Source organism: Diabrotica undecimpunctata, chromosome 3 (assembly GCF_040954645.1).
Source record: "Diabrotica undecimpunctata isolate CICGRU chromosome 3, icDiaUnde3, whole genome shotgun sequence".
Taxonomy (NCBI): Eukaryota; Metazoa; Arthropoda; class Insecta; order Coleoptera; family Chrysomelidae; genus Diabrotica; species Diabrotica undecimpunctata.
The window spans coordinates 108,713,125-108,738,134 of record NC_092805.1 but is presented as its reverse complement, the minus strand read 5'-3'; the positions used below and the strand labels follow the sequence as shown (position 1 = coordinate 108,738,134).

At 35.0% G+C, this 25,010-nt stretch overlaps 1 protein-coding gene across 3 annotated transcripts in view; it reads left to right on the top strand.

Moving 5' to 3' along the window:
• LOC140436023 (arrestin domain-containing protein 2-like) overlaps positions 1-11,265 on the top strand; it is a 54,496-nt gene extending 43,231 nt beyond the window's left edge. For 2 of the 3 annotated variants that reach the window (XM_072524733.1, XM_072524734.1), the window contains exon 9: positions 10,810-11,264. In XM_072524733.1, the coding sequence (XP_072380834.1) occupies positions 10,810-10,904 (95 nt within the window). In that variant the 3' untranslated portion in view covers positions 10,905-11,264. Of the gene's footprint in view, positions 1-10,809 lie in introns of all 3 variants that reach the window. The other variant, XM_072524735.1, reaches the window with a different exon arrangement.
• Positions 11,266-25,010: the final 13,745 nt, after the last annotated feature.

The following is a 25,010-nucleotide window of genomic DNA, read 5'->3' as shown; positions in this document are numbered from 1 at the left end:
AAGAAATGAAAATATTTTAACAGCTAAAGATAAAGTAAAAGCATTTCACGTAAAACTTCGTTTGTGGTCAAACTCTTTGCAAAAAAAATGTATTAATATTTTCCATGTGTTCAGAAGATTATTGAAGGTAATGCAATAGACCAGAGTTTTGCAGTATCGACTCACATTCCTTGGATTATACAGAGCTTGTATAATTTACAAGAGCAACTTTTGACATACTTTCCAGACTTGCACTCTGAAGCTGGCAATGAGCATAGATGCATGTTAAACCCTTTTTTGGACAAATCAATAGATCTGGCTGATAATAAAAGAATGTCTTTTATTTTAGCTGCTGATGGCATGCTTAAAATTGAATTTTATTTGCAAAGTGTCGACGTATTTTGGATTTATTTTTATTATGACACAATCTTTAGCAATCAAAACACAAATAAAGTTCTATAAGCTAATTTACTGTCTGCGGAGCAAGGGGCTCCTGTTGGCGTGGTGAGGTCTTCTCCAGTGACAAGACCACTTTAACCGGTTTTCAGATCAGCTGGCCAGTTCCTTTTGTGTCTCCTATTGGCTTGGTGTTCTAACAGAGGTTGGAGTAAGGGGTTACTATGCGATTCCAGTGCTTCATGGTGCTTCGTGCTGTATTTAGTGATTACATCCTGTACGAACGGGATTCTTAGGTCTTCATGAAGTGTTAGGTTTGACACATACCAAGGTGCTTCAGCTATAGTTCGGAGTATTTTTGATTGGCGGAGTATCTTTGAATTATGGCTGTGCTTGACTTGCTCTCACATCCCCAGAGTTGGATTCCATACGTCCAGATAGTTTTTATGACGGTTTTGTATACAAGGATTTTGTTTTCAAGGCTCAGTTTCGATTTCCTGTCTACTAACCAGTTTAGATCTTTCATTCTTAGATCAATTTGTTTCCGCTTCTTAAGAATATGTTCTTTCCAGGTGAGGTTTGAGTCAAGATACATTCCTAGGTATTTAGTACTAGAGGATTGGGGAAGTTGGATATTGTTAAGTGAAACTGAGGGACACGGGTCTCTTCTCAAGGTAAAAGCCACTTGGACTGATTTTGTTTCATTCATTTTAATTCTCCACTTGTAAGACCATGTCTCGATTTCATTCAGTTGTACCTGTAGAATGTTAGATGCTGTAATTGGATTTTCGTCGGCTGCAAGGATGACAGCATCATCTGCAAACGTGCCTGTGATGGTTTCATTAGTGGAGGGTCGATCTGCTGTGTATAGCACATATAATATTGGACCAAGAACGCTGTCCTGTGGAACACCAGATTTTATAGGAAAATTATTGGAATTACTTTCATTCACTCTTGTTCGGAATTCTCTCCCACTGATAGGATTTTAACAGTTTCAGGTACGTGATGGGTAAATATTTCTTGATTTTGAAAATCAGGCCTGTGTGCCAAACCTTATCAAAGGCTTGAGTAACATCTAGAAAAGCAGCTGTGCAGTAGTATTTGCTTTCCATTGCAGAATTTATGGTGTGTACTATTCTATGAACCTGCTGTATTGTCGAGTGTTTTTTTTTCGAAAGCCAAATTGGTGGTTGGGTATCCATTCCTCCGTATTGGGGTCTGAGTTAATTTTTTGTAACAGTAACCTTTCAAGTATTTTGGATAAGACTGGTAGTAGGCTTATTGGCCTATATGATGAAACCTCGTATGGATTTTTTTCTGCTTTTGGGATTAGTATTATTTCAGCGGTTTTAAAGAGCTTTGGTCAGTAGTTTATCTGGTAGTTCCTTATTCATTTTGGGTGTTATTTTGTCCAGCCCAGGATCTTTTCTAATGTTTAAATATTAGATTTCTTGTTGAACTTAATTTTTGGTTAGTGGTCTGATTACTGGTATGTTCTCTGGAATGTTATTTATGTCCCTTTTAATTTCAATATCTGGAGCGTCGTTGTTAGGAGTAAATACTTGAGCTAGATGCTCGGCAAATAGCGTTGTTTTTTCTTCATCACTTCAGGCCCACTGTAGTGTTGGTCCCTGTTCGTTTGTAATTGGAGGTACCGGAGTCTTGAGTTTTTGATCGGTTTCCATATTGAGTTATCGTACCGGTTTAGATTTGTTATGTAGTTTGTAAATGACAGTTCTTATGCCTCTTTAAGTTTGGATATTAGTTGATTGCTTAGCTTGTTTAATGTAGTCTTGTCTGCTGGGGCATGGGTTTGGTGCCATTGGGTCCTAGCTTTCCTTTTTTGAGCTACCAACTTTTTAATTTCAGCTGGGATGTATTGGGCTTTGCTACCTGTATTGTTCGCAGGTGTAGCATTTTGTACAGCCTCTATAAGAGTTTTGTTTAAAGCCGTTAATGGTTCGTCTATCTCTCTTGTTGTTTTGAGGTTTACTTGTAGACTAATATCTTCTTCTAATTTGCTGCGGTATTTTTCAAAGTTAGTTCTCCCAGTGTGTAGCCTTGGTGTGGCCGTTTTGTAGACTATAAAGCTGCTGATGGTTGCTATAATTGGGGAGTGGTCAGATGAGAGATCATAGTTTGGCATGACCTCCATGTAACTAGGAGAGATGCCCTGAGTGATAAATAGATCCAGCATATCAGGTGTTTTGTTTGGATCCATTGGCCAGTATGTAGGAGAGCCTGTTGACAAAGGGTGGTAGTTGTTTTCATGTATTAAGTTGTGGTGTATTGTGTGTTTTCTGCTATTAGATCTATTTGTTTTATCATTTCATTGTATTTAATTACTCCGTAGACGTATATTGGAGGTGGTTTTGATATTTTATTTGCGTTTTCGCTCTCATCAAATCCTAAGAATTCTTCATCGCTAGTTGATGATCTTCTATGGCGGTGTTGGCTATTATTTATTGCATACTGTGTGGGAATTGGTTGAGCTTCAATATTCTGAGGTTGCTGGTGTTGTGGTGTGTATGCGTTGCAAGCTGGGACATCCTGTATAGTAAGTCCATTATTTGTTGACACCATTTGTTGGTTGTAATTAATTCCTGGCCCATTAAAAGCAGGTATTTTAATGTATTCATTTTTTATCTACTAGTCAATTAGTTGACCACTTTTATCAATACACTGATAAGCTAATTTGTTTTGTTTTTGTTGATTTACACTTTCCGTAGCACTATTGATAACGGGAGCAATCGACTGTATACTACGAAAGCTAAGCGGGTACTGACGTAATTTGGATGAAAAGAAAACATGAATATCCAGAGCTGGCAAGGGAAACTCTTAAGTTATTAGTGCAATGTGCCACTTCATACTTGTGTGAACTGACATTTTCTTCAATGGTAGACATTAAAACTAAAAAGAGAAATGGACTGCAATTAGAAAATGATTTGATTATTAACCTTTCAAAAATAGCACCACAATTTGATAAACTTTTGAAAAATAAACAAGCACATCCTTCCCACTAAAATTGTGTGTTTTTTTTTGTAATAACTTCAACTTTTTCTTTTGGCCAGTGACCCCCTGAGTAAGGCTTTTCGCGACCACCCTAGTGATCGCGACCCACAGATTGAAAAACACTGCTTTAAATAAATTGCAATGTTTTGCCTAGTGATAAGTCAATAAAGTGATGTATTTCTTGTTTCTTGTACAAATTTTTTGAGTATCGACCCGCTACGTAATATTTCTGAAGGGTTTAGAAGTAAACATCTTGAGAAGGAAGAAAAAATCTAATATAGATGTAAATTTCGGGTCAGCAATTCCCAGAGAAATTGGTAAACTTAGTAAAGAAACTAGTACAAGACGCCATCCAAATGATGGATATATTATTAAACAATAATAAATGTGAGGGGGCTTTGTAACTGGATCCCTACATTCGAGGGTTGGAAATCTTTTGATTCCAAGCCTTACTTCAAAGGACTTGTGAGTGGATGTATCTCCATAGGTTTGGTTCTTCAGTGACCGTTGAAGGATAAGGATTGTTAATGTGAGCAAATATAACTCCAGAGAAATAAAATCACCTTTAGTTTATCGACTTATAATTAACTATTTTTAGAGTAAAGAGGTTCAAAACGACCGTAGCTGACAGTACAGTATCAAATAATTCTTTCTTTATCACACGTAAAGGAGAAAAACGTATTTATGAGAAAAAATGCCCGATTTCGGCGTAGAGAAATATTTTATATGTGAATTGAGAGTGTTTTTAAACTGCACTTGCCTCAAGGGCGTGTGAGAACGAACTGATAAAATAATACTTGGTGCGTAAAAGTGTAGATTACCCCTCTTGTATTTAGGTGTGAAAACTATTTAAGAGGCTGTGGTGCCAATAAGTCGGCTGTGACTATTTTACTTATTCTACACTAAGAAAAGTGTAAAGAACTATATTTTTATTTTATATTTTAAAATGATATGTTCATTTCTGGAACATAGACTGCCCGCGTTGAAGTATTTACTTCAAAACGAAAGAAAGAGTGATTTGAGAAAGTAAGCAAACTTAACTTAAATGTAATTTAAGAAATAACTATTCCTAAACTAGAGTAATACATATAAATGTGACAAAATTTAAAATTTTAATTTTCTACTTTGTCCACAGGAAGAGGACAGAGTTTTGTAATGGGGATGTAGGGGTGGAACTTTATCTTTCTTTAATAGAACTAAGTCGTTAACTTCAAGATTCTTCTGTGGTGTTAACCACTTGGGGCGATTCTGAAGTTGATTAAGGTAATCAATTTTCCAGCGTTTGGCAAATGATTGCTGAATCTTCATGTAGTTTTGCCAAATTGTTAATTTATTGTCAGGTATTTCCGTCACTATCTCTTCAGGAAATGACGTAATTGGTTTTCCTATTAGGAAATGTCCTGGAGACAATGTGTTAAAGTCATTTGGATCATTTGACATAGCACAAAGAGGGCGTGAGTTTAGTACTGCTTCTATTTGTGCGAGAACTGTGCTAAAGGCTTCAAAAGTTAAAGTGGTATTGCCTAAAAGCCTTAAAATGTGATATTTGGCACTTTTTATGGCTGCCTCCCAAATTCCACCATGATGCGGAGAATGGGCTACAATAAATTTCCATTGGATTTCAGAAGAGGAGAGAAAATTGAATATGGACTCAGAGGTTTCCTTTTGTTTAAGAAATAGTGCAACTTCCCTCAACTGATTTCTAGCTCCTAGAAAATTAGTGGCGTTATCTGAGTAGATAATTTGTGGACAGCCTCTCCTACTGATGAATATTTTTAAAGCAAGTAAGAAACTTTCGGTAGAGAGACCTGTGACTAATTCGATGTGCACTGCACGAGTAACCATACATACGAACAACGCTATGTAGGATTTTATTTTTGGAGCCTTTCTTAAATTGGAGCTTTTTATAAGAAATGGACCACCAAAGTCTAGACCAAAATTGGTAAATGGAGGGGAGAAACATGAACGTTCCCGTGGTAAATCAGCCATTAACTGTGTGGCTGTCTTTGCTTTAAATTTAAAACAATCATTTGACATTTATTAATAATTCTTTTAGTTTCTTTGAGACCATTTAGACACCAATATCTTAAACGAAAATTGGAAAGAGTATTTTGAGGGCCTGCATGACATAATCTTATATGTTCTCTATGCAGCATTAATTTTACTATGTGATTATGAGAGGGTAGAAGTAATGGGTACTTCTGTTCATATGGGACGTCTGAGTACCTTAGACGACCACCTACACGAATCATTTGCTGATTATCTATGAATGGGTTGAGTTTTAAAATTGTTCTATTTGAAATTATCTCCTTATTTTCAAGACAAGAAAATTCTCGAAAAAAGTGTGCCTTTTGCAAAAGTTTTATTATTAAATTTTCAGCATTTTTTAATTCTGAAACAGAGAAGGGTCCAACATATTTTTCATTTGGAAACTTGAAATTGTGAATATACCTGAGAATAAGTGTGATACTGCGTTGTAGTTTTGAGAATTTTGAAAATTTGAGAGATAAATTTTCAATGAAACTTATTGGACTTTCTTGTGCTAGATGAACTATTTTCTTTTCCTCGGGTATTTTACTTACATTTGGTTTTGAATCATAAGAAGTTAAATCTAAGTCATAATTAAGTAGAAATGAGGGACCTTGAAACCAAAATTTTGAGTTTAGAAGTTCAGGAGCAGACATGCCTCTTGACGCAATATCTGCGGGGTTTTGTTTTGACTTTATATATCGCCACTTAAATTGTGGGTTTCCTTGTATTTCAGAAACTCTATTTGCAACAAACTGTGACCATCTCGAGCTATGTGAGCCTAACCAAGCAAGTACGATTTCTGAGTCCGTCCAGCAGTTTATTGAGTCTATTTGAGTTAATTTATTATTTAGAATTTCAACTATTCTTTTAGCGAGTTTGCTGCATAAAACAGCACCCATAAGTTCTAACTTAGGTAAAGTTAATGTTTTTATTGGAGCTACCCTACTTTTAGAGGTGATGAGTGTGGAAGAGACATTTCTTGAGCTATAAGTAACTCTAATAACTGGTACTGAAATAGAGAAACTATCCAATTTAGAGTCCCAACAAAGACCTAATATTTTATTAGAATGATTTTCTGGAGATATGACATACGTGGAGTCAGTTGAAAATTGTGAAATATTTTCTAAAAATTGTGGTGAATTTGAACACCATTTGTGAAGAGATATGCCTGCCTTTTGTAGCATTGCAGTGATTTGCTCATGCGCAAGTGTGAGTGTTTCAATACTATTTGTACCATATAATATGTCATCAATATAGCAAAAATTAATGAGCATATCATGAGCGAGAGGATATTCTTCCTTATGCATGTTTGCGAGTTCAATTAAACATCGTGTGCTAAGGAAGGTAGCTGGTTTCGTTCCATAGGTAACTGTTTCCAATTGTATACATTTTAACGGCTCCGAGGGAGAGTTGCGCCACAAAATATTTATAAGAAAGTTTGGTTGGGGTTTATTCTGATTTGTCTAAACATCTTTTTTATATCAGATGTGAATACATAATTGAAAAGTCTAAAGTTGACTAAAGTGTCAAATAGTTCTGGTTGTGTGGTATAACCCTTTAACATAATATCATTAAGGCTAAAACCAGAAGTGGTTTTCATGGATGCGTCAAAAACTACGCGCAAACGAGTTGTGAGAGAAGTGTCTTTTTCTACACTGTGGTGAGGCAAGAAATATTTGTTTTCTGAGTGTACATTCTGCAGAGACAACGGAACATATTTTGCATGTCCTAATTCAACATACTCATCTATAAAAGATTTATATTGTTTGTAAAGAGAATCATTTTTTGAGAATTTGTTCTCCAAATTTAGAAATCGCCTTCGCGCCATTTGGAAAGAGTCGCCCAATTTATTATTTTCATTAGGCGTGCATAGGGGTAAATCTACTTGGAACTGTCCATTCGGTAGGATTTGTGTTGTGGCTATAAATATTTTCTCAGCCTTTTCGTCATCAGGACTTAAACGCTTTATTTCGGGAACTTCTTCAATGTCCCAAAACCTTTGGAGAATATTATTTATATTTTCTTCTTCAGTGTGACATTGAACAAATAAAGAAATATGATTCGAGTGTGAATAGTTACAGTTTGAGTGAGAGTGCATCTTTTTCTTAGATGAAACTTGTGGAGATAAGTTACCGAACATGACATATCCTAAATGAGTGTTTTGAAGCACTGGAAGACCTGCTCCAATATGAATTAAACCATCCTTTAATAGATCACAGTAAATTTCTGCACCTAATAAGAGATCGATTCTCCCTGGGGAGGAGTAAGAAGGATCACAGCTTTATGCCAGCTGGTATTTTTATTTTGCTACGATCTAGAGGTACCTGAGGTATTTTACACGTAATATTATCCAAAACTGCACATGATACTTCAAATTTCATATCATTGTTTTTATATGGGAAAAATTCAATGTTTACCATTTCATTTGAGATGGAACAATTTTGAGAGATTGTGGAAATTTGTAATCTTTTATTAGTGGTAGAGTAATTTAGTTTATTTACTAAATCTTTTGTTGCAAAGCTCGATTGAGATCCATTATCGAGAAGACATCTTGCGTGTACAGGTTGTCCACTTTTAGAGTAAATTGTTACCAGCGCTGTGGCTAGCAAAACTTCGTTTTTTGGATTGAAAGTGGAGAGAGAAGAGATGCAAGATGAATTTTGACTTTGTGTGTCTGAGAGTAGACAATATTCATTTGTCTGAGTGCTTAAGTGAGTAGAAGTGTTTGGTGATTCATTATATGAATGTGGAGAATTAATTCTTTGAGTAACTTGGGCATTATTACTCCTTTGAGGAGCATGAAAATGACTTTGAGAGATATGTGGTGCACTATGGCGAGTTTGTGAATCACCCTGTATACTTTCGGACGATTGAGAGGTTTGTGGTGCATTAAAGCGTGATTGTTGCCTATTGGCGTGACTTTGATTACCATCATGTGAATTTGAAGCACTTTGATTGCTTCGAGTGGGAGAAAATAAATTATTTTCAAGAGTATGAGAAAAATTATTTTCTTCATGCAGAAGTGTATTGTGCTTTTTATTGCAAATTTTACATGTGTATTTAGAGATGCATTTATCAGTAAAATGCTTAGTGCCAAAACAGTTTCTGCAAAGCTGTGCTTGCTTTACAAAATTAAACCTTTCTCGAGAATTTGTGTCTTTAAATAAGTTACACTGATATATTTTATGACCAGTTTGTTTACAAAATATGCAATTTTCATAGCTAGATTTATTATTATTTATAGTGGAAATATGAGCAGTTTTTTGAGTGACTTTATTATTAAACTTTGACTGAGATTCAGTGTAATTAAGTTTCTCTAAAACATCACATCTTTTTTCTAGAAATTCAAAAAATTGTTTGAGTGTTGGAACATTCTTAGAACCTACTTCATATTCAAAAGCCTTGTGAGAAGCAAAATCTATTTTTTCTAAAAATATTTCTATTAAAAGGAGGTCCCAATGTTCAATCGGAACTTCGAGATTACTAAGAGCTTGAAGCGTTTGCTTCGTGTGTACAAGAAAATCTCTTAGTACCTGAGGAGTGCATTTAACTAGAGATTGAGACTTTAACAGCTTTTTTATAAGAGTACTAATCACTCGTGATTTGTCATCATATCTTTCTTTTAGGGTTTTTATAGCGATAGCAAAATTTGCATCTACTACTTCGATGCTGCTAATTAAGTTTAAAGGTTCTCCTTTGAGGAAGGATTTTAAATATATAAACTTTTGTACATTATTTAAACTTGAATTGTTTGTGATCAGAGTTTCAAATAGTTGAAAGAATTCATTGAATTCTGAGAAATTTCCGGTAAAGGTTTTCATGCTAATTTCAGGCAGCCTGGCACTGGAAACAGCATTATTATTTGAGCTAGGTGCTTTATTTTCTGTTAAATTTAATTCTATTATTTTTCTTTGCAAACCTTTGAGTGTGTTGAAGTATTTTTCTTCAACATTTGCTCGATCAGCTGATTGTTGGTCGCTATCATCAGTCTGTTCGATTTCTAATTGAGTTTGTTCATATTGTGTGAAAAAATTAAAAAGTTTTTCTTTCCTATTTTCAAAATCAAGTATTTCGTTTTCTGTATCTTTATTGGCTATAAACCATTCTGAGATACGTGTAATTGATGCTTTAAGTGATTTGCGCTTTTTCTTTAAAGCTTCCATTTTTTATTTAAAAGTGAATTTATTTGCAAATATATGCTGAGCGAGAAATAAGAGTGAGTGATTTTGTTTAGTGTAAATGTCTTTTTCAACTAAGACGCGATTTTAATTTTAATAGAGTATTTTTACTAGAGTGAAAAATAAATATTTTTCGTGAGAGCGGGCTGTGAGACAATCTGTATAATAAATAATTGTCAGCTATCTTTAGCGATATTGAGAAGAAAGATCTGTTGTCAAATCAAAGCCACTAGTTAATGTAAATATTAATAAACAAATAAAGTCGAGACAAATATCTACCAATATAAATTATGTACCAATTTAATTACCGCTGTCGCTTACCAATACATAACGCACTTTTCACAAAACACACGTGTCTAATCTTGAACGAAGGTCAACTTGTGCAATCTTTCTTCTAGGGACGAGAAACCATTATTCTTTCTTCCTGTTGCTCTCCGGCGTGTGTAATCCTTTTCTTTCTTCAGTCCTGTTTCATCAAATAATCTGTGCTCGATAGGACCACGAATTGAGTGGGGAGTCTTGTAACTGGCTCCCTATATGAGAGGGGTGGAAATCCTTTGATTCCAAGCCTTACTTCAAAGGACTTGTGAGTGGATGTATCTCCATAGGTTTGGTTCTTCAGTGACCGTTGAAGGATAAGGATTGTTAATGTGACCAAATATAACTCCAGAGAAATAAAATCACCTTTAGTTTATCGACTTATAATTAACTATTTTTAGAGTAAAGAGGTTCAAAACGACCGTAGCTGACAGTACAGTATCAAATAATTCTTTCTTTATCACACGTAAAGGAGAAAAACGTATTTATGAGAAAAAATGCCCGATTTCGGCGTAGAGAAATATTTTATATGTGAATTGAGAGTGTTTTTAAACTGCACTTGCCTCAAGGGCGTGTGAGAACGAACTGATAAAATAATACTTGGTGCGTAAAAGTGTAGATTACCCCTCTTGTATTTAGGTGTGAAAACTATTTAAGAGGCTGTGGTGCCAATAAGTCGGCTGTGACTATTTTACTTATTCTACACTAAGAAAAGTGTAAAGAACTATATTTTTATTTTATATTTTAAAATGATATGTTCATTTCTGGAACTAAATGGAAAACTCATTTCCATATATTTTTATTTACAATACGTAATACGGTTAAACTATTAAAAAAATATAACTATTTTTATTTAAATGTTAATTTTAATTATTATATTTATTTTATTTTTTAGGCATTTCAGACGAACCACCGCCTCCATCTTATTCGGACTCGATGAGACAAGAATTTTCTAACAAAGCAGAAATGCCTTCAGCGCCTCCAAAATAAATTTAGTAGAGATATTAAACGACGTCTAGGATTGAATCTTATTTTAAACGCTTCAATATAATTGGTTTTTAGCTATCGCTGTTGGAATCTCACACTGAAGTAATCGAAATACATATAAGATATGTATAACTGTGATCAGATTTACAGGAGTTATGTCGTGTACCAAGATGCATCTAGATTGCAATGCTCTTTATATAAAAAAGCAATTTTGTTAGAGCAATTAATCAACAATACTCAATTTAAAATTATCGATAATATAAGTACCGTGTTATGACGTCATTTCAAGCTTCTAGTAGGCTAAGTGTTCATGTATATATATATATATATATATATATATATATATATATATATATATATATATATATATAATGTTCGGAAAGATTTCCGCGGTTAGTACAATTAAACTTAGAGCTAAGATTAATATTATTATAAAAATTAATATTAAACTCACCAGTCTTCCGGGTTGAACCGCGTCGATATCCATTTTGCCGAGCTTTCGACATCCTCTCTGATGTCTTCTTCAGGGCTTCCGAGGTCTCAGTCTCTCTAGTGAACTAGTGAGTGAACTAGAAGTGACTAGTGAGTGTAGTAGTGTCTGGGGGCTCGAGAGACTGAGACCTCGGAAGCCCTGAAGAAGACATCAGAGAGGATGTCGAAAGCTCGGCAAAATGGATATCGACGCGGTTCAACCCGGAAGACTGGTGAGTTTAATATTAATTTTTATAATAATATTAATCTTAGCTCTAAGTTTAATATATATATATATATATATATATATATATATATATATATATATGTATATATGAACACTTAGCGCATCCTTTCTGTTGTGGCTCTATGATATTTAGAGCGAGTGTTGGTAGATACGCTGAGCGACACAGGATGTGACTACTTTGTACAAAGTTGGAAGTAGGTACTTGGCTGGATCTTAGGTGTTATTTTGATCCCTCGGTATTAAATAAGTGGTTCTCGGAGTAAGGAATGATGGTATTTTCTGCGGGTTAGAAATTACTAATATTAGAATATCATTTATAATACTTATGAAGTTTCTAGTTAAAGAATATATTGTGTCTGTTTGTTTTGTGTATCAGTCTAACACTTTATACAGTTTCTAACGACACATCGATTTTCACTTAAAATTTTACTGTTTCTGCTCCATAAATATAGTTTGGGTTTTTTCTTCTTCTTTCAGTGCCTTCTCCGATTATCGAACGTTGGCGATCATATTGACAGTAATAACTTTATTTACGGCAGCTCAAAACAGATTACCGAATGTTTTTGATACCACTCTCGGATATTTCGGAGCCAGGATCTTCTTCTTCGGCCTGGACTTCTTCCGGTGATCTTGCCCTGTATTATGAGGCGTACCTCTCTGGACGCCTCATTACATGGCCGAAATATTATACTTTCGAATTTTTATTGTTTTGGGTGTTTCTGTGCTCTTTTTCATTCAGTGTAAAACTATTTAATTTCTTATTTGATCAATTCAACTTATCCGCAATATTCGTCGGCAGATCCATATCTTAAAAGTCTTCAATTTTTTTATTAGTGTCTGTGTAAGAGTCAAACCCTCCATGCCATATAGTAATGTGGAGAATATGTAGCAGCGTATTAATCTGATTTTTAGGTTTAATGTAATATCTCTATTAATGGGACTTTTCTCTAGTTTATAGAAGGCGGCTCTGGCTTTTTCAATGCTTATTTTTATTTCTTTGCTTTGATGTTTATTGGTTGTAACTCGTTTGGCTAACAACCCTAAGTTTTATCTTAAAAGTATTAAGTTTAGGCCTTATTTAACACATGTTTTGGTCATCCTGCTTATAAGTCGTTGCAACTATTTTTATTGGAACCAATCACTACCGTGTCCTCTGCGTATCAGAGATTGTCGACATTAATTCCGTTGATTTTAATGCCTGCATCTTCGTCGAAGGCTTCTTGAAAATAAATTTGAAGTAGATATTAAGAAGTAGAGGCGATAAAATACAAAAAAATACAAATACACGTCGTATTTTCACTGCTTCCGTCGTGTTCGAGTGTTTGGGTTTCGCATTTAAAATAATGTAATCTATTATCATTTTACTCCACTAAATAACTTATGATACACTAAATGACTTTTTATAAATATTGCGGCATACAATGGAGTTAGTAGAAATGAGTAGTTATTAAATACTAAAATCATTACTACCTACTACCTCAATTATTATAGTTATATTTTTATATGGTAATAGTTGACTGATTTTAGAAATATGTACTACAATTCAAATAATACTATTTTGCATCGCTATATATAGCGACCTAATTAAGAACTTTTAATATAATTATTCTTTGCATCTAGGTTTCACCCATTTCATTGTATTCTACCATAGCAATTTTTATATAATCCGTATAGAACATTTAGGATAATTTTTGTAATAAATGCTTCATTTACTAATATATAAATATGACAAAATTTTTAAGTATAGGTATTTTGATATGCATTTACAGATTTCATATTTAATAACTGTGTACTTTACTTTGTCTTCACGATTGTCTTTTATCTTTGGCACTTTTTTTAAGGGATACAAGAAAGTTAACTAGAATCATTGTGTTTATAGGCGAGACAATGAAGCAGTAAAAAGCCCAAAACCTACCAATTATTGGCAGTTTGATGGATTTCAATCAAACTTGAATTCGATTCGTAAGAGCGTTAGGAAATTGTGAACTTAAGTCATGGTGTCAAAATTAAAATAGCAATATTCAACAAGGAAAGTGCATTTTCCAAAGTTCATTTCTGAGTAATAAAAAATGATAAATTTGTAATTCGCACGAATGTTATGACGGCGTTGATCTCCGAGACATCTTATGCCCAGGATGAGTCTCGTTTCTTGGAGTTTTTTGAAAATTCGATACAAAATCGGTACAAACTCGTTACTTGGGGGAATTTCGAGTCACTGAGCACGAATATCATGATGGTGATTGTCTCTGATTCAGCCGGTGCCTAGGACGGAACTCGTCTCCTGGAGTTCTATGAAAAATCGATACAAAATACAAAAAGAACGTGTACGGTACGTAGCCATAGCCGATGTGAATTTCACTGAAACTATGCCAATAAAAGTATCTCAAGAAAAATTCCTACTTAATAAAAAAAAATCAATATTATTAAAATGCTACGACGTAAATTGACTGAAGTAGCTATTGTTAGCATACAGTTCCCTGCAGATGCAGATAGAACGATATTAGTCACTGCAATAGAAATGGCAGAAGATATTAGTAAAAAAATAATTATTGTTACAGAAGATACTGACGACATACTTGTGCTGCTTCTTGCTTTCACTCCATCGGACATTGAAGTTTACCTCATGAAACCTGCTCGGCAAAATAAATCGGAAGAATTATTCTTCCAAAAGTTTCGAGCACCTTCCATCTGTGCAAGAAAACATTTTATTGATGCATGCAATGACAGGTTGCCTTTGGCCTTACACCCCATTGTCCTTTACCTTTGGCCAAGGGAAAAATAACATTATTTAATACCTTTCAAAAAATCCAGACTTAATATTAAATGTACAAAAATTTAAACGTCATTTATCAATTGATAAATTAATTGAACAGGTTGATCAACTGCTTATGGCAATGTACCATACCTCAATTAGCTTTAGCAAGCCCAACATACCAGAGGAGTATAAAGAGAGTACGACTCAGTTGGCAGAGACATAGATATCGCATGTATTTATTTATGCACTATGTAACCTAACGGCATAATATTTGTGTTCAGTGACTCCAAAAACCCCTGAGTAACAAGTATGCACTAATTTTGTATCGAATTTCCATAAAACACTAGGAGATGAGGCTCATCCTAGGCACCAGGTGCCTGGGAGACCATCGCTGTCATGATATTTGCGATCCCAAAGACCCCCGAGTAGTAATATTGAACTCATTTCCGCCAATTATTGTCGATATACAAATTTATCATTTTCATCACTTCGAAATACACTTTGGAAAATGCGTTTTCTTTATTCAATAATGCAATTTTCATTTCGACATCATCATCCTAACCTCTTACGAATCGAATGCAAGTGCAAAAATTTGGTAGGTTTATTGCTTCATAGCCTCGCCTATTATGGATTGGATTAATACTCGTATTTTCGATCTATGTAATAATGTAATAAATTTTTGCTTTAGTTTTAAAACTTAATAAATTAGTTTACAGTAGAAGCTCTTTATTCGCGGGGTACATGTTCCGTAAATATGCCGCGAATACAGAAACCGTGAATATGGAATGCTAATTTATACGGGTTTATAGGGCATACGTTTTTAGGTGACGAAATAAAAACGCAAATACATAAAAAATCATTTTAATTAAAGTTTTTGACCATGCATGTTAATAAATTACATATCTTTAGGTTTAGGCAATGGTAATAAAGAGTTTAGTAATTTTTTTTGCTTGGCAGTTTTTTAAAAACTCATTCAATTCAGACTGATATTCAGCAGTTAGTATCTCAAAAATAAGACTTCGTTTCATAGATGGATCAATTCTCATAAAGAAATTACAAGGCCCATTTGCCATTTTAAACTTTCATTAAGATTTTTCAAATTAAATGTCACGTTTCCGGTGCTTGTTAAAGCCTCATCTTCAAAGGGTTGTGAATTTAACATTTCCTCTAAGTCGGTTTTAGTTAAGGTTGCAGTTAAGGTTTGAACTTGCACAGATTTTTCCTTATTTCTTGCAGTCAGAACAGGTCACAGTATTTTTTAGTATGATTTCAATGTGTATGCCTTCAGTTCTTGCAACGATTCATTTATGTTTATGATGGATTTTGCTATGTCAAATTTCTTCCAGCATTCCATAACATTCATATCAGTATCACATGCCATATTATTCAGTATCATTTTTAAAGTTCATTTAATGTAATAGAGGTTAAAGGCCTGACTTATTCCTTGTTCCATGGGTTGAGGCCTATTTAACGTATGCATCAGAAAATGGACTTTGACTAGTGAACAAGCGGAACAACTTCTTAGATGGGAAAGAAAAATATATGGACCAATACAGGAGAATGGGGAATGGCGTATAAGAATGAACCAAGAAATAAATAGAATATTTAATAGACCGACTATCAGAAAAGAAATACGAAATAAAGGACTGAGTTCGTTGAGACACGTAGAAAGAATGGATAATAAGAGAAATACAAAAACAGTACTTAGAAAAGAATTAAACGGGAAGAGACCAAGAGGTAGGCCCACAAAAAGATGGATTGATGGTATTAACCAGGATTTAAAATAACTAGGAATGTGAGAATGGGAAAAACAAGAAAAGGAGAGACAGCATGGTCAATTATAGTCAAGAAAACAAAATATACGTGACACTGAAATAATCTCAAAGAAGACAAACTAGAAAGTAACGATTATAGATATAGAACGATGGACTTCTTGATAAGTTATGCGTGTGGCTGGCCTCCACACCATTTCGTTTTTAGAAATGAATGTTTTATTTGGAATCCTCTTCTAAAACAGTGCAATATTTGCTCAGGTGTATATTCTCACCAGCTACCAGGTTTGCAAATTCTTCTGGGTATCTTTCTGTCGCAGCAGTGTCTGCAAATGCAGTTTCTCCAACGATTTTAATGCTACGCAATGATTGTCGCACTTTAAATTTATTAGAACAACCTTCCGTTGCTTGAAATCCTTCATCTGTCATTCACCGTCACCACTACCACCAGGTTGTTTGTGCCTTGATGCTAAAGATGCTTTGCCTTCTTCCGGACCATTGGTTTGTTGCAGTCTTCGAACCATAATGACAACGCCACTTCCAATTTTTGTATTGGTGGATCACGAACCATTTTTGCTGACAGTGAAGCTACAGACGACATTTTTTGATCTTCAATTTTCTTATGGGTCGTACAGTTGATTCGTTAACATTGAATGAACGTGATATGGATGCAAACGACTCTCCAAGGCGTAAACAATCAAGCATTTCCATTTGTACTGTAAGCGATAACATTGATTTTTTCGTTCATTTTTCATTTTTTTAGTCATTATAAATAGAAAGACAGCGGAAGATAAGTGTTACTTTATCACAATTTTTGTAACGAATTGAAAAGTAAAGTAATAAAACACGCAATACGGCTCTTACCAAAGAACGGAACGTCCAATTGTAGCAGAATGTTTGTCTACATTCTCAAAAACACCGACCGCGACGAATGCGGCTTACCTCAAAGCAACCGCCAAACCAAACAAATAACGCCGATATATTTTGAAAACCCAATCTAGGCGACAAAGGATACCGAATGCTTTTTATTTAGGAACATGTATGTAACCAATGTACCGATTCGATCTGCGAATACAGAAATCTTTATCGCATTTTTTCAATCCGTGACGAATACTGAAACTGGAATAAAGGAAGCGCGAAAAAAGGAGCTTTCACTGTATTCTATTTCAGTTTTTACGTCATTGAATATAAAGCCGAACTTAAGTATACGTGAACAAATATATATATATATATATATATATATATATATATATATATATATATATATATATATATATATATATATATATATATTGTTGTGATCTGCTTTATGATGTTTTATTATTAATTAACACTAATTTAATTAATTCACTAATTTATGCAGAGTCATACAAATCAATTACTATTAAAAATTCTCAGGGTGCCTTCTTAATTTTACTTTAATCAGTTTACTTTATATATCTCTTCTAGTGGGTTCAGTATCTCCTAGTTGCTCATAATCGGAATAGAACAGGAAACGGAACTAACATTAAAACAACACAAATATGCACACAAATTATTATTTATTTTCAATAAGCAATACGATGAATATTAATAAATAACTTTTGTGGGCAATTATCTTTCCCAACAAACTCCTATACTCTAAATTTAATTTTAATTACAAACTATCTATTGATCTGTTTTATAATAATATCTACTAAAAAATTGACCATATAAAATATAATTTATTCACAAAAATAATAACTCTTTGAAACTTGGAATCTTAGTTCGTATGCTTATATTTGATTTTATCTTTAGAATATCTTTTTTCTAAAATAAGTTTGCTTTCATTAAAATTATTTGACTGACCTTTATTTTTTTACACCAATGATGTCTCCTCTCGATCAAACCACAGTTCCTTCCTTGATTGATTATGTCCGGCTACCATCAAATCTTTCCCGTTCTCAGCATCGATCCAAACCGCATACCAGCAAACTACTCCTCCGAAAACACAAGCCCAAGCCTCTTTTGACCGGTACTCTTTATTCACAAATTCTCCTTTCTTTCTCTATTATATATTATCTCGTGGACTATGCAGACTCAAAAAGAGGTATTAATCTTCTCGATTTTGATCTGCTCTCAGCTTCCACCTTTTTCACTAACAAACGAAAACATTGGTACTCAGATTGACTACACGAAAACACGTCTTCTCTTCTGGTCTGCCGGTAACATAATAATCTTTTCAATCTCCCCAGACAACCTTCTCCACTCTCTCATTCCCCATCATTCCTTTTTAACCAATCATAAGCATTCATCTTTCCCACTTATTTACGATTTAGAAAATTTCCAACATAATATTTAAAACAAATAAACTACTTTCACTCAAATTACTTTTCAGGAACCATTAACAATTTTGCCTTTTTCAACAGAAATAGGTTTCCAAATTCTTGTTATCTCATATCTAAATCTAATTCTTATTTACTTTCGAAAAATGCCCACCGCAAAATACAATTACAAGTTTATTCTTAAAACTATAATTATACGGGTTCCATTGTCCTTTCACTATTCACTCAGTCTTTCAAGGAAAAACTCGTCCGGGTACCGTCACGGAACAATGTCTTCTCTTATTCTAACTATTACAAATAAGTACAGGGTTGTATTTTAACTTATATGCCCGCGGTATATTAAAATAATAAACAAACTCTTTATTCTATTTCTGATTGATAAACTGATCCATAACAATATATACATATATATATATATATATATATATATATATATATATATATATATATATATATATATATATAAGAGTAATAAATATAAAGGTTAAAAATGTACTGTAAGAATGCCCTATTTAATATTACTATGGACAAACTTTTTGATCCTTTTTTAAAACCAATGACTGTAGAAGTTTAGAGAAACAAAGAACTGTGAATATACTTAAGTGGCAAAATATATTGATATTTATTTTTTAAGGTACAAAAATACTCAAACTTTTAATAAATAAAAACTAAGTCTTTTTTAAATTCTAAATCTGATTTTGACAATTTTTGTTTTATGGGCATCACTCATCAATCAACTTTCTATAATTTTTTTATTTAATGAATTTTTCAGCAACAGTTCTTTCCGTTGCAAGGAATTGTATTGTTCTAAAACTATTATACAGTGGGAACATGTGTTGGATTAAGCCTTTTTTTAGCATTAAACTTCATTTAAAACTTACTAATACTTTATTTTGTCACTTTAAAATATAAATGAGAAACCCTTTTAAGAATTAAATGTTTTATGTTTAGTGCCTTAAATGTTTAATTTAAAATATTTAATTCTTTAAAATTGTATTTGCCAAGCCTGCATATTTGATAAACGTCAAAATAAAGTATTCCCATTTGTTTTTTGTTATTTGTTTAGCCATGTAAATCTTGTACACGTTTTTTATGAATACAAAAAAAAAATATTTAAATTTAAATTTTATAATTGTTAAATTGTAATTAATTTCTTATTGTCTAATTTAGTGTACTTTATACAGTAAACTGTTTAAACAAATAAAAATAACTCTAGTTATAAGATCTTTTTGTGAATTATGACAAATATTTGAAAATTTTAGTTCTAAACGAAGTAGAAATGCGCTTAATAGTTGATTTTTATCACATGCTACATGTCTAAGGCTTGTGCACTTAAACGCTTTAATTTCGAATAAATATATATATTTACATGTATGTATAGAATATTTTACATATACCGTAATATTAACAAATACGATAATTATTTTTTAAATGTTTTTTAATGTGTGCATTTATACATATTTTTTATACTCAATAAAAAAGTTTAGCAAGTACATAGTTGTATTTATTTTGAAAATGCTCTCGTCTTCTTGTAATACCTATCAATTAATGAGGCTTTATGATACCAACATGGCTTCCGAATTTATTGACTGCTGCTCTGTCCTTAGTAGTTTGTGTAGTCTGGATCATAGATGTATATATTAAAACATAAATGTAAATACATTAAAACAAAAAAAGAGTTGTTAACTTTTATTGTCAATGATATACGTTAAAATAAAAAATCTGTATTCTGTAAATCTGTATAAAGCGTATTTTCAAGAATAACATAAACTATTGCTTTTGCAATTGGCAGAAGTCGTTTTTGACTGCTTTAAATTGCCCAGTATTCTATCTATCATATTATCTAAACATGTGAAACAGTTGTATGCTTCTTCATTTGCGTTTTGTCTTTGGATAAAGGTTCTTTAAAGAAAAATATAAATATCTGGGTACAATAATTAACGAAAATAATGAGTATACAGAAGAGATTAAGGCTAGAATAGGACAGGCAAGAAATTCTTTCAACAAACTGAAGAAAGTAGTCTGCAGCAGGGACATTTCAATTTCTTTAAAGATAAGACTTCTGAGATGCTACGTGTTCTCCGTATTATTTTATGGGTTGGAGGCTTGGACTTTAAAGAAAGATGTTTCGGACAGATTGGAAGCCTTCGAGTTATGGGCCTACAGAAGGATATTAAGAATAAGTTGGGTGGATAGAGTCACGAATGTCGAAGTGTTGAGAAGAATGGGAAAAAATAAAGAGGTTTTAAATACAATTAAAGTCAGAAAACTGCAATATCTGAGACATGTCATGAGGGGCGAGCGTTATAACTTGTTGCAATTAATAATGTAAGGAAGAATACAGGGTAGGAGTCGCGGAAGAAGACGCATCTCCTGGTTGAATAATTTGAGAGCTTGGTTTAACTGCACTTCTGCTGACCTCTTTAGAGCAGCGGTGTCGAAAGTGCGAATTGCCATGATGGTTGCCAACCTTCTTAGAGATGGCACGTGAAGAAGAAGAAGAAAGCGTTAAGATTTCTGTAACGACAGGGTCTCTATTTTTGTCTCCTTCATCTGTCACAGTGGTATTTGATTGCTCTTCAATAACTGCAGCGTTTTCATAAACAGAGGCCGGCGCAAAATCTAAATCTGTAAACAAATGTCTATTGTATGGGAAGATACCGGCCTTTCTAAACCCACTTGTGGCATTTTGTACAGTAGCACTTTTTTCATAGCCAATGCAGACAAGTCTACCTTTATCAAAATGATTACTCTTTTTTCGGGATGATTCTTTTAAAAAGTGTCTATGGCTTGCTCGCTTGCTCAAAAGCCACTTTAAATGAACGGTAAACTGACAAGACCAATGGTTGTTAGTAATAGTGTATAGCTCGTATGAGGCATACAACGACTAATTCGACCAAATGGTTGCAGTTGCAGGACAGTCTCTAAATCAGATGGAGAAAAGGAAATTAAGGGAATTTTTTCGGCAGTATCGTGATATTTTCGTACCGAAAGGAGGAAAGACGGGAAGAACTACCGTTGTTAAGCATAAAATTGATACTGGTAATGCTAAGCCAATTCGTCAAACAGCTCGACGATTACCACAGGCGAAAAGAGAGGAAGCTGAGACAATTGTTCAGGAAATGAAGAAAGACGGGGTGATAGAACCTTCTACGAGCCCATGGGTCTCTCCGGTGGTCCTGGTTAAGAAGAAAGACGGAACGAGGAGGTTCTGTGTGGATTACCGTTTGCTGAACAACGTTACCAAGATAGATAGTTATCCTCTGCCTCGGATCGACGATACATTGGACACATTGGCTGGAAGTAAATTGTTTTCTACTTTGGATTTGAAGTCTGGATACTGGCAGGTAGAAATGGACCCAGTAGATAAAGAGAAGACAGCCTTCACCACAGGATCTGGGTTGTGGCAATTCAACGTTATGCCATTTAGACTCTGTAAGGAGTCTTAATGGACATTTGAGAGGCTTATGGAAAATGTGTTGAGAGGGTTATCTTGGAAAACATGCCTGGTTTATCTAGATGACATAATCGTCTTGGGGAAGACATTTGAAGATCATCTGAAGAATTTAGAAAACGTTTTTAATCGACTTAAAGCTGCCCAATTGATGTTAAACTCCAAGAAGTGCCAGCTATTTCAAGGTAAAGTCAATTATCTGGGTCATATAATCAGTAAAGAAGGAGTGGCCGTGGATAAGGGAAAAATCGATTCCATTAAGGAATGGCCAGTACCAACAGACAAACACCAAGTGAGAAGTTTTCTTGGACTATGTACTTACTACCGAAGGTTTATTAAGAAGTTTGCAGATATCGCTAAGCCATTAACGCGACTTACAGAGGAAGCAAGAGACTACCGCTAGGATACAGACTGCCAAAATGTCTTTGAGACCTTAAAAAAGCATTTAATCACAGCACCAATTTTAGGGTATCCGCTGCCAGAAGGATAGTTCATCTTAGATACAGATGCAAGTAATGTGGGAATTGGAGGAGTGCTTTCTCAGATTCAAGGAGGACAGGAACGAGTCCTTGGATATTTTAGTAAAGTTCTTTCAAAAGCTGAGCGGAATTATTGCGTCACGAGAAGAGAACTTCTAGCAGTAGTGAAATCAGTAGAGCACTTTTATCAATACCTCTACGGAAGGAAGTTTCTAATCCGAACCGACCATGCCGCCCTTAAATGGTTGATGCAGTTTAAGAATCCAGAGGGTCAGATAGCCAGATGACTCCAAGAATACGATTTCAAGATTGAGCACCGGGCCGGAGTTAGCCATAGAAACGCTGAGTCTCTTTCCAGAATGCCATGTCCAGCAGAGTGTTCCCACTGCAACAAAACGGAATCCAAGGAAGCAGCAGTGCTAAGAACAACGATGGTCAACGACGACTGGACGCCTACCGAGATAAAGGAAGAACAAGAGAGAGATCCAGTTGTACAGAAAATTCAAAAATGGAAAGAGGAAAACCGTCGACCACATTGGCAAGAAATATCAAACCTATGCTCAGTAGTTGAGACGTATTGGGCCCAGTGGGACTCATTTATCATTGAAGATGGCTTGCTCAAACGAGGACTGGAAAATGATGACGGTTCAGAGAAGAGAAGGCAATTGGTGATCCCAAAGAGCAGAATAGCCGAAGTACTTCGTCAGTTACACGACAGTCCATCAGGAGGGCATTTTGGTGTAAAGAAAACCCTTCAGCGAATTCGGGAACGGTTTTATTGGATGAACAGTTCCGACGACGTAAAAGACTGGTGTAAGAAATGTACTATTTGTGCTACGAGTAACGGGCCTTACCGAAAAAGGAGATCTCCTATGAGACAATATAATGTTGGAAGCCCGTTTGAAAGAATAGCTTTGGACATCGCTGGGCCATTTCCAGAAAGTGAAAATGGAGGCAAGTACATGTTGGTAGTAATGGATTACTTTACTAAGTGGGTCGAGATTTACGCACTTCCAGAAGGCCGCCACCATTGCAGATAAGTTTATCCAAGAATATATCAGCCGATTTGGAGTGGCTTTGGAGATCCATTGTGACCAAGGCAGGAACTGCGAAAGCGATCTATTCCAAGGAATATGTGATAGACTAGGCATGAAGAAAACAAGAACTACAGCATATCATCCGCAATCGGATGGTATGGTAGAACGGATGAATAGGACAGTTGGCAAATATTTGACAAAGATGGTGTCCGATCATCAGCGAGACTGGGACTCATATCTTCCGTTCTTCACAATGGCCTACAGATCTGCTGTTAAAGAATCTGCCAGAGTCCTATTAGGAAGCGAGATGCGACTACCTTGTGATTTAGAGTTTGGGTGTCGACCTGGAGAAGATGTAGCAGGTGAAGATTATGTGATTGAATTACGAAGAAGAATGGACGAGGTACACGAGTTGGTTCGTTCCCATTTTCAGATTGCTAGCGACCGAATGAACAAACGGTGTGATACACAAGCCGAAAAGGGGTCCTTTAAAAAGAATGACAAAGTCTGGCTCTATAATCCAAAAAGCGAAAAAGTTGTTCTCCCAAATTGCAGCAGTTTTGGGAAGGTCCATACCTCATTATGGAGAAGATCAACGATGTCATCTACCGAATAAGCAAGATTCCGAGGGGACAGCCGATGATAGTACACCATAACCGGCTGACGTCTTTCGAAGGTGACCACGACGTAGATGAAGAAGTGAAAGTAAACCAAGTCCAAGACGTGTCTGACCTCACGTTTGAGGAATTCATGGGTGCCTATGGAGGTACCGGTAAAGCAAGACATGGTGTTACCACTGAAGAAAAGCAAGATCTACTCGCGCTTCCCGATGACTACTCGCTGGTCCTTACCATCCCGGCCAGTACCAAAGACGCACCAGGGTTGGCATCCGTATTTCGAAGGAAGTTCGGTCGAGTTGCAGAACTTCAATGCCAAGTGCCAGCTCCCGGGAAAGCCTTGAAACTCCAAGATGCATCACGTTACCTTTTCTATCTGGTAACAAAAGACACTGCCCGTGACCAACCTACCTACCGAGATGTATGGGAAGCCTTACTTCAATTGAGAGAGCACGTACTAGAGTCCGACGTGCAAAAGTTAGCCATGCCAAAGTTAGAGTGCCGCCAATTAGATTGGAGGGTTATCCGAAGTATGGTGGAGGAGATCTTTAAAGACACCGAAGTCCAGGTGTTAGTCTGTTGCAATCCGCATAGTTACTTGTGCGGAGAGAAAACCGTCCCTTGTCATTTTTATACAACTGGAAGTTGTAAAAGAGGGTCCAGTTGCCAATACCAGCATACCGTTCCAGTTCCAGTCCCAACAAGGTTCCAGGAAGAACCATCTTTTAAGAGGGGGGAATGTTACGATAGATAATGACGTGTCATATTACTCAAAACTGTAAACATATATTATTACTAATTCTTTTCTATTTCTAGTAATTTCGGCCCTCAGTTGAAAGATCTATTTACCTGGCAAGGGGTATGGATTGGGGCAACTGCAAAAATGAAACAAAGGGGTACTTACATGAATCTTCTGGAACAAATGGACAAACAAAACAACAAGAAGGACCTCTAGCTGTTTAAAATAAGGACAC